Here is an 11,271-nt window from a genome sequence, read left to right as displayed (position 1 = left end):
GGCGCCCGGGCCCTCCCCAATGCAGCAGGAGAAGGATTCTGATCTTTTCTTCGGTTCGATTAGCAGAGAAATACTAAACAATGAAAGCGCCACAGGGCAAGAGAACAGCAATAAGGAAGATCAGCAAGGTCAGGACAACGGACCACAGGACAAAGGGAAAAACGACAAAGAGAAAACGCCAAAAGTCACCTCAGCCACCTGCAAACCTGTAGCTGCAGAGAGGCCCAGAATCGAACTACAAGGGCACCTGGTAAATGCTAGGATAGAATTTATGAAAGAGCATGCAATCATAGGGAAATTCATAGGCTTATGGCCAACAGAAAAAGCCCTCTCTGGTTGGATAGCAGCCAAATGGAAACCAAAGGGAGATGTCCTGCTTCAACTAGGACCGAAGGGCTTCTTTACAGTCATCTTCTACTGTGTGGAAGACAAACTCAGGGTGCTAGGTACAGGCCCACATTTCTTCAATGCTGCAGGGCTGTACATGCGAGACTGGAAACCCAGATTTAACCCAGATAAAGAAGACCTAACCTGGGCACCAGTTTGGATCCGGCTATATGGACTCCCTGATGAATATTGGGACGAAGATTCACTCAGAAGAATAGGAAACGGTGTGGGAGAATACATCAGGACAGCTGAAGAAACCAAATCCCGCAGATTCATTTCCTATGCTCGCATATGTGTCTTTATAAGGTTGAATGAAGCGCTGCCAGAGTCGATAACACTCTCCCACTGGGATGAGGAATGGACCCAGCCCTTGGACTACGAGCATGTGCCCTTCCGATGTAGAAGATGCCATGCTCTGGGGCACTTATTCAGGGATTGTCCGCTAAATGCCCCAGATCTGTCTCAGAACCCCTCCACCAAGCCCAATCAAGATGGGTTCACCAAAGTAACAAGCAGAAGGCGATCGCACCGGAAAAATGCCAGCGGGCAAAAGTCTCAGTCGAATAACCACAAAGATCAAGCATCCAAGAATAGTTTTGAGATCCTCAATAACATTCCGGAAGAACGACCCATGGAAAATCCCAGCAAAACTGATCACCCATCCTCCTCAAGCCGCCCCCCTCCCTCCACTCCCCCCCCCAACTCAAAAACCCCTATCATTATACCCACCATTTTATCCAGGAATCAGGAGGATCTGATGAATACCTCCAAGAATATGGAGATAGATGGGAAACAAAAGTCTGCTCAGACTTCAGAGCCTACACAGGAAGACACCAGTGTCATAGAAATAATGGAGGAAGAAGCTGAAAACGTGGACCTTCACGGACTGAACATTAATGAACTAGAGTTAGCATGCAGGAAAAAGGCTTTTGAATCCATCGCTGAAACTGACCTAGAAAAGTTGGAAATGGTCATCTCCAAAGTCTACCAACAACATCAGTTAGGGATTCAAGTGGGAAGCACCTGGGATGGTAGACTGCGTCCAAAAGATTTCAAAAAGAGAGGAAGGAAAACAGTTCTTCAAAGAACAATAGAGCTTGGAGAAGTCCTAGTGGATTCAGGCCACTATGCGAAGCTTACGAAATACTTCAGCCCCTCTCAACCCAGTTATCAATGAAGCTCATCTCCTGGAACCTTAGAGGCCTCAACGGCCCTGCAAAATATAGAATGCTCAAAAACATGATAAAGATGGAGAAGCCGCACATATGCTTCTTTCAAGAAACCAAATGTAATAGTGCTACTCTGGGTCGAATACTCTCCAAGGCCTGGCCGGGATGCCATTCTGTGGCTGTGGATGCGACTGGAGCCTCGGGAGGACTTGCCATAGCCTGGAACACTCAAGCCATAACTCTTACTGATTTCCATGCAGCCCACCATCTCATTCAGGCGGCCTTTCACATTATAGGCACTCAGGTTCATGGGAACTCATCTAATGTTTACTTCCCACAGGATGGAGGCAGTAAAAAAATACTCCTTGACACCATCGAGGCCCTCAGTATCAGCAGACAACATCCTTTCTGGATTGTGGCGGGGGATTTTAATATGATCACCAAACTAGAGGATAAAACAGGGGGTAGAACCAGATTGGAACCTGAAGTGGAACACTTCAAGGATTTCATCCTAAATGCCTCCCTTATTGATTTGCCCTTTTGTAATGGTATCTACACTTGGAGCAATCACAGGAAAGGGAAGCATCAGATTGCCTCCAAGTTGGACCGATTCCTGATATCGGACAATGCAGTGCACATCGGGGGAGATTTCAATGCGGAGATTCTGGCTCACTCAGGGTCGGATCACTGGCCAATTGCCCTGCAATGGCAAAGACCAGGGAGTAGCACCAGGAAGCCATTTCGATTTGAAAAATTTTGGTTAACCCACCCGGCATTCAAGGACTTCGTCAAAGCTATTTGGGCCTCCTTTGTTCCTCCAGAAGGCACCAAAATGTTCATACTCCAACAGAAATTAAGGTACCTAAAAAGTCACCTCAAACAATGGAATAAGGAGATCTTTGGGAACATCTTCGAAGCCCAACAACAACTTAATCAGGAGCTCAAGCTTCTCCACCAGACAGTCATCAATTCAGGGCATACAGAGGCCACACTAGAAAAAGAAAAGCACATCTACAATCAACTTGAGGAAAGAAGAAAACAAGAAGAAATTTATTGGAGACAGAAATCAAGGGTTAGATGGCTCAAAGAAGGAGAGCGTAACACCAAATTCTTCCACAATACAACAGTGCAACGAAGAATGCACAACAAGATCTCATTCATCCAGAACCAGGAAGGAGGTAAAGAGGAGGAGCATGAGAAAATTGAGGAAACCCTCCTCAATCACTTCAAACAAGTCCACCAAGAACAAACAGGGGATCGGAAGGCAGCTATCGAGAAAATTACAAGCAACATTCCCAGGTTAATAACGGAGGAGCAAAACGATCTGCTCATGAGCCCGATTCTCAGCCACGAGGTGGATGAAGCAATGGCGCAGCTTAAAGAAGGTAAGGCTCCCGGTCCTGATGGCTTTACCACTGATTTTTTTCATGCTTTCTGGGATATGATTAAGGTAGAGGTTTGGCAAATTGTAGAGGAATCTCGAGCCCTTCGATGGATGCTGCCCTCTCTAAACTCTACCTTCATCACTCTCATTCCCAAAGAAGAGAACTCCATCACCCCTGACAAATTCAGGCCCATAGCCCTTTGCAATGTTCTCTATAAAGTCATTACCAAAGTCATAGCCAACAGACTCAAGCCCCTTCTCCCTCAAATCATCTCACCTGAGCAATCAGGCTATGTGGAAGGCAGACAAATAATGGATGGTATAATGCTCTCCCATGAGATCATTCACTCACTCAAGCTCTCCAAAAAAGCGGGCATGTTACTCAAGCTTGACTTATCCAAGGCATTTGACAAACTCAGCTGGGCCTATATTCAGAACATGCTGAGAGCCTTTGGTTTCTGTGCCACTTGGGTAAGATGGATAATGAGCCTCATCTCCTCCTCCCACTTTTCCATTCTTGTCAATGGGCTGCCTTCCAAACCCTTCAAGCCCTCCAGAGGCATCAGGCAAGGGGATCCTCTATCCCCCTTCTTATTTGTGATAATGGCGGAGGGCCTAGGTCGGCACATCAAGCAAGCTAGGCAAGCTAATCATATTCGGGGAATCTCAATCCACAACTCCCCTGCTTCCTCCCACCAGCAGTTTGTGGACGACACCATGCTGTATGGCCATCCCTCTGCTCAGGAAGCCTCTTGTCTGAAATCTTTGCTTAATGATTTCTCCAAAGCTTCAGGAACCCAAATCAACAGCACCAAATCCCAAATTTTCTTCTTCCATACCCCTCCCTCTGTCAAGCGCGCTGTCTCTCGCATTCTGGGTTTTCAAACTGCCTCTCTCCCCTCCACTTACCTGGGAGCGCCTCTTACTGCCTCTGCCATAAAGCAACCAGCTTGGAGACGACTTATTGAGAAAATGGAAGGTAAATTGAACCTGTGGACACACCGCTCCCTCAATTTAGCAAGTAGAGCGGTGCTCCTTAAAGCCATCCTTCAAGCCATGCCCCTATACTTGTTCTCCATCCTAGCCGCTCCAAAATGGGTCCTGAAAAGGCTGAGAAATTTACAGCGCAATTTTCTTTGGGGAAGTTCAGCTACCAACCATAAATGGGCGCTTGTAAAATGGGACACCACCAGCAAGCCCAAGCACAAAGGTGGAATTGGCCTCCGAGACCCGGAGCACAGTAATATCATCATGACCGCCAAAATCTGGTGGCAATGGTTAACAAATCAGGACAAACCATGGGCCAGAATCTGGATCGCCAAATACACCAACAATATGCCGCATGCAGAGCTTATTAGACTCACACCCACAAGTACAGGTTCACTCATTTGGAATGCAGCCAAGCAGCACCACCAATTGATTCAGAAACATAGTTTCTGGGAAATAAGAAATGGTCAACATGCCAGATTCTGGCACGATGCATGGAACCAACTTCCCAAACTATCCAATGCACTACCAGTGGCTATTATTCCAGACGGGCAAGAGCAACAGCATGCCAAAGTCCACCAATTCTGGAATTCGGACACGGGAAGCGGCTTCAGGCAATGGCTTTCTAGCAGCCAAATAATCACCACCGACAGAACGCAGGAAGCAGCGGCCCTTGGCTCTGAATTGGCAAAAAGAAGAATCAGGCACAACAACAATGACGACATCCTCAGATGGGGCTACCTCCCCAAGGGCGCTTTCTCCACCTCTGAAGCCTACAATCTTTTGGAAGATCCTCCCGTCAAATCTGATCCTCTATGGTCCAGAATTTGGAGTTTCAAAACATGGCCCAAAATCACTCACTTTCTGTGGTTGGTGGGACACAAAAAGATTCTCACATGGGACAAATTGCAGAAACGCAACTTCCATGGGCCCTCAGTTTGCCACAACTGCTTTCAGAATGAAGAAACATTGCAGCATCTTCTAGACTCATGTCCGCTTGCTACTCAACTATGGGAGAAGATAGAATTCAGAAGTCAAAGGCGCTGCAGAGAAATGGGAGGCATAATAAATACCATTAGGCAATGGCCTAAAAGCCCTTACAAAAGTGGCCTGCTGAACCACTTGTGGAACCTAATTCCAGGTTTTCTCCTATGGAATATTTGGAAGGAACGGAATAGGCGCATATTCAAAAACAGTAGCTTGAATAAGGAGGACATTTGGAACAGTATGCACGCCAACATCCAAGAAACCATGCTACTGAAATCCTGGACCCAACAAGATCTCCCAACTGAAGACAATGAGAAAAATATATTATCAAATTGGGGACTGCAACTGACACAAGAACCAACTACACAGCAAGCAGCAAATAGCAACGGCAAGGAAAAGGAAAACTGGGAAGCCCCGCCTATTCATTCATACAAACTCAACTTTGATGGCGCTTCCAAGGGCAATCCGGGACCTGCAGGATTTGGAGGAATCATCAGAGATCACCTTGGAACTCTACAACAGATCTACTTTGGCAATCTAGGTTGGGATACCAATAATTCAGCAGAACTGGAGGGCATGTGGCAAGGACTTCTCACTGCAAGGAGACACAATCTTCAACCATTGATAGTGGAGGGGGACTCCCAAATACTCATAAACATGGCCATTCGAATCCAGAATGGATCGCAGGCCAGGAAAATCGCCAATAGTTGGAGACTAGAGGCCAGACTCAGCAGCATGGCGGAGGAAATTGGCAACTACAATGCCATCTCTTTTAATCACACTAAAAGAGAAGGTAATAAAGTGGCTGATCTTCTTGCCAACATAGGGGTTGACTCAGATCAGGCCTTCCTTGAGGGACACCTGAATATCATCCCAAATAATCAAAGAAAGCAGGAATGTGAGAGTCTCATCCATAGGGACAATGAGACCCCGGATGCGGGTGGCGGGACGGCAGAGATGGGCATGCCACATGCTATGCATGGGCTGCCCCGTGTAAACAATACGGCCACCAGGGGAAGGCCGTCAACCTGCATATGAACCCCCCAGCTGCGATTAATGAAGTTAATGGCGAGGGTGGTAGGTTTATGGATTTGTACAGGGCACTTAATGCGCGCCTGTTTCGAGAGCATGAGGCAGAGCTTATCAAGCGCGATGGAGAGCGCAAGGAATTATTGTCTGGAGAATTTGGGAAAAGAGGAAAGTGCAGAGAGCCGAGGCGGTGGCAGCTCCGTTCACTTCGACGTCGGGTCTCTCGTGGTTACTGTCACTGCCATAGCCTCTCTGGTTGCTGGTCTTGTAGTCGGAGGCATTTGGCTCGATTGCTGGGTGAAAACTGGAATTGGTCCACCTTGTCACCAAGGAACGGGTCTCAGAGAGGAAATCGGGCACCAGAAAGAGATCTGGGAAGTAATAGGCTCTGTCTTCGACTCCAAGCTCACCTACACACACACAAGAGCAGAGTCAGTATCACCATGGTTAAACTCCGTCAACGACAGCCATGTAGAAGAGGTCCAGCAAGAGGCTCTTCCTCGCGAGCTCCAGCAGTGGATGAGCATCACCACTGCTGTTGCTGCTATTGCCATCGAAGAGCCAAAGCTACCCCACTTCCCATCAGCCAGTTTCTGGAGGTTGGAAGCGCTAATGAGGACAAATCAAAGCTTCCCTCCTTTGGCTCAGTGGTTTTCACATTGCCAAGTGCTGAGAGCAACCTGGGGCTCAGTGCCCACATCTCAGTCATGTTCACAAGAACTCTGGAAGGAAATGGGAATACCACCCCTCAAAACTCACAGAAGAAGCAAGCGGAGGGCAAAGGCAAAGAAATTGTCCAAGGAGAACAGGAAGCAGGAGAACAAAGCTCCGCTTTGGAGCCACCAGCGTCTGAGGCTGGACAGCACGAATCGTTTCCACCTGTGGGACCAGCTCCTTCGGATATTAATGAAGAGACATGGAGAAAGATGTGGGAGGGTAGACCAGAAGGAGATGGCTGGGCGTACATTGTGGAGGACAACAGCCTCGCTGAAGAAGCTGATGCCTTCTTCGCGTCCCTTCCTTCTTCCTCAACTCATCTCAAGGATTAAAATTGACACGGGTACTTCTCTCTTGCATTTTCGTTTTGCTGGCTGGCAGCTGATGCCTGCATCTTCGCCTTATGTAATTTTGTCTGGTAGCTGGTTTGGTCTTACTTTCAATTGGTCAATTCTCAATTTCAATTCAGTCTGGTTGTTAAGTCAGTCCCTTTTGGCAATTCGCCCCTGCGTGGGTAGTAATGTTTTGAGTCCTCTTCCTGGAGCTCCGATGGGAGCCCGCTGACTTCTAATACTGTTTCTGCATATTTGGTCCGGTGCTGCCCCTGCGTGGGAGCGTTAATTCCGTGCATGGTCTGTTTGGTTTTGTTAAGGTTTCCCCGGAGAGGGAGCCTCAGAATTTTGCTCAAGGTTCCCGGGGTGCTACCATAGGCCCTGGAAGACTCGCCTCACAGTTTGTAATTTTCACTTGTACAGTTAATATATGACCTAGATAGCTTTTACGTAGAAAAAAAAAAAACATACTACACCTAGTGAGTGGTGGATATACACCTATATGAACCATTTTGGTAAATATGGTTATAGATGCTTTTCAAATACACCTATAGGTCTATATCATACCAATGTGGTGTTGTGCTAGTTATATATAAAATTATAAAAACATATATCATGGATATGACAGTGAGAGCAGACATGTTAACGAATTTATGAAGATAGCCATGCGAGTGATCCATTGGACATGTCAACTGTTACAAAAGTCTTAAATTTTCCATGGAAATCTCTATCCTTTATTAACATTGGCCTTGTTCAACTTCTCTTGAAGCTGGTTCGATAAGGGTTGAACTAGATGACTCCACTATTTTTGATGAAGTTACCCTTACTTCTTAGGTTGAGTGTGTTTAAGAGGATCGTTTCTCTTTAGTCAATAAAAGTGAAAATGAAATTGCGGAAGAATCATCCTCTCAGATCATACCACCCTCAGATAATGAATTAGTTGTTCCATTTGTGATAGATTTGGACATTGTAGGAGTCAAATTATCTCTTACTGACTGCAATCTTAGCACAATACAATTTGATAAGAAAAGTTCCACTCTTTACCTCCCCAAATTAAAGTTCAACACTAACACAAAGGTAATCATGAGATATTTGATTGCATTTGAAGCTTTTGTAGTGCTTGGTGTGCTTGTTTGAAGGGGATATATAGATTTCATGAATGGCATGATTGACAGAATAGAATATGTGAAATTTTTGAGAGACAAAAGAATTATTTGTAATCATCTCCTGCGTTACAAAGAGGTTTGCAAACCTATGGAACAACTTGGTGAAGTGCGTTGGTGTCACAAATGTTGGATATTTAGACAAAGTTATAAGTGATTTAAATAAATGTTATCATAAAAGAATGGAAAGTTGTCATGGTGGAGTTGGTGAATCACTATGTATTTGGCTCATGGAAATTCCTATCGCTAGTAGCTAGGACGATAATTTTGATCATCACTTGCTTGCAAGCATATTCCTCCATCTATGATTGCAGAAAATGGGTAAAGTAGTAGAGGTACGAGCTGAAATATCACCAACTGTTTGTATTAAATAGTATTGAGAATCATGTAGAACTGCCATTTCCATTATTTTTCTTATTCATTCTCTATTGGTTGTGGATTGATTTGTGTGCAACTCGCAATCTTGCTTGGTTAGGATTGAGCGACTTGTTTCTATATCATAGTTATCAAGTTCGAGTTCGAATTTGATTTGGTATGGAAAATTCAATTGCTTACAATTTAATAGAGATAAATGGAAGTATACCTATTAATAATATCCAAATATATTATTTTTTTCAATATTTTAAAAAATTATAAAAAAAATTATAACATTGAAAATCTCAAAAACTACTTAAAATTATTTTTAAGTATAACTTTAAATTTGAAATGACAAGTTGTAAATATTTTTATATATATTGAGACACCCACATACATTATAAATTGATTTTTCAAACAAATTTCACATTATAATGAATCATATAAATTTCACATTACCCAAAATAAACCAAAAACTAATTCATAACAATTAATGAGAACAACATTATTCTGTTTAATACTAAATCCCAATTAGGAAAGTGCATTTTTTTCTATTTTCCATACCTAAGATATTTCCATTTAAATTTAAGAAGTTCACATGTTATAAAGAGATTGAGTGGGACCAATGATAAAGAGCATGTGTTTCCTCCTAAGAGGTCAGAGGTTCAAAACTAGAGGGGGGTAGAGTACGTATTCCTTCACACACTTAAAAGTCAAATCACTACATGGAGGTGGGTCCCATGCCCCACAAACAAGGGGGTCTCATACACCAATGTGGTGTTTGCCTTGGTCGCGACCTTAAAATTGGATAACAGTAATAATAATAAAATACTTTTAACACATGTTCTTACTCAGTTTTACAAATGATTATTCTCCAAATAGCTTATTTTATAAGAATTATATATATCATATATATTACCCACATATTTCATTAAAACCCATTGAGTAATGTTTTCGTACAAAATCTCAACATATTAAAAAACAACCTCATTATTTGATCCAAATTTAAACAGGAACACAACAAATTACATATATAACCATAAATATAGAGATGCAACAAAAATAACGCTTCATTTCATTAATATCAAATACTGAGGTATCCTTACAAAAGAAATGGAAATAAGTCTAGCTCAAGCGATGGTAGCTTATCTCTGAGAAGAGATGTGGTCGCTACATGCTTTTGAATTGTGTTACAATGAGGCTCGGAGACCTAAATATTATTGAGAAACAATGGAAAACCATAAACATCCAAAAAACTAACCATAGGAGATGAAGCACCAAAACCATGGGCCCCGTTTGTGTAAATTGGTACATCAATTTCCTGGGGTCGTTTGGAATACGGTATCCATTTGACGCACACAATACCTCGTTAGAATGATCTATCTTGACCATGTTGGCCTTCGTTTTCACAAAAAATGTCATTTAGGGCCTCAAAACGGCTCCAAAAGTTTATGACCCAAAAAATTGCCAAAAATAGTAAATTGTGCTACAAATAATGGAAAGTGAAAAACTAAAAGAAGCAATGGTGGGGGTTCAAGTGGAAAAGGTGGGTGGCCACCAATATTCACCTAGATCATTATTATTTATGAACATAACTACATGTCATTTCATGAGTCTCGAATGGATTCCTGAAGAGTAAATGGACTACTAGACATTTGTAGTGAGACATCTATAGAAATCTGATGTGGCCTTCATATATTAATAAGTAAAATTAATATCTCGTATAATGTACTAAACTTTGAATTGACGAATTAAGTCATGAATTGAGTCCATCAAATTTTGGAACATATTTCAGTGGTACATATGAATTTGGTACCTTTGGTCTACATAGAATACGAAAATCAATATGTTTATTGTTGTCATTTCATCTTCATAGCGTGTCTGTTAATTGGAAGACAGGGTGAAATAACGAAATTAGTTTTTTGAAAACAAATGACAAACCTACAAGTATTGCTTCACACAAATGATGCAATACCATTTTTCTTTTCTTTTTTTCATGTGTGTGTTTGCAACATATTTATTTTTAAGTTAATTATTTGTCATTCTTCTTTACATTTTTCTTTGGATGAAGGAAAATGTTTCAAAGGAGAAATATGGTCCACTGCAATATCGTTCGGGATTTTGCTAGTGTTGGATTCTTTTATTGTTTAGCATGTCCAACAATTTTTTGTTGATGGATATCCACTCATTGTACATTAAACCTGCAACCTACACTACAACTGTAGATCCAAGACGAAAGTACATTTTCTAAGTAACCTCTAGAATAGGTTTCACATATGTGCCCATTTTCTCCATACCCATGGGTGGCATCTTGCCATGTGATGTGGTTTTTCATGGACATGTCCAAAGAGCTAATGAATTGGCACTTATTTCTTGTTTCTAACTAAGTTCTTGGATTATTAGACATGTAGAGTGTTACGTCCTCCTTGATCATGAATCTATTATATGTCTGTGTGTGTGTATTTTTGGGATGAAAACTCTCTTTTAGTTTAGATTGTAATCATTTTATAGTCCAAATGCTTTAACTTTCAATTAGGTTCCAAAATTTTAAAAATATTTTATAATTTTTTTTAAATTTTTTTAATCAGTTCCAAAAAATTTAAGAAGATTTTATAAAGTTTATTAAAATTTTGAAAAAAAATAATTATTAAACTGAATATTTTGAAAATCTAAAATATTTTTTAAACTTAATTCATGTTTTCTTCTTGGCTCATATAGATGAAACGACTAATTTTATGGTGTTATAAATAGATTTTTTCATA

The 11,271-nt window shown here is 42.0% G+C and overlaps 1 protein-coding gene across 1 annotated transcript; it reads left to right on the top strand.

Moving 5' to 3' along the window:
• The first annotated feature begins 1,635 nt into the window (after positions 1-1,635).
• Positions 1,636-5,952, top strand: LOC149147861 (uncharacterized). Its single transcript, XM_089441977.1, has 2 exons — positions 1,636-2,541; positions 2,722-5,952. Exons 1-2 carry the CDS (start codon positions 1,636-1,638, stop codon positions 5,950-5,952), a joined length of 4,137 nt encoding a protein of 1,378 aa, XP_089298103.1.
• Positions 5,953-11,271: the final 5,319 nt, after the last annotated feature.

The sequence above is a fragment of the Pinus tabuliformis genome, chromosome 9 (assembly GCF_031772625.1).
Source record: "Pinus tabuliformis cultivar Carrire ecotype Pingquan chromosome 9, CPIR1, whole genome shotgun sequence".
Lineage (NCBI taxonomy): Eukaryota > Viridiplantae > Streptophyta > Pinopsida > Pinales > Pinaceae > Pinus > Pinus tabuliformis.
Note: the sequence above shows the minus strand (reverse complement) of the source record. Positions and strands in the feature narration are given on the sequence as shown.

Bases quoted from the DNA above. Each gene is read 5' to 3' on its own strand.
- LOC149147861 (XM_089441977.1), top strand. From the start codon at position 1,636: ATGGAGAAGCCGCACATATGCTTCTTTCAAGAAACCAAATGTAATAGT. The intron at 2,542-2,721 runs GCCACACTAGAA...TCATTCATCCAG, and splicing joins TCAATTCAGGGCATACAGAG to AACCAGGAAGGAGGTAAAGA.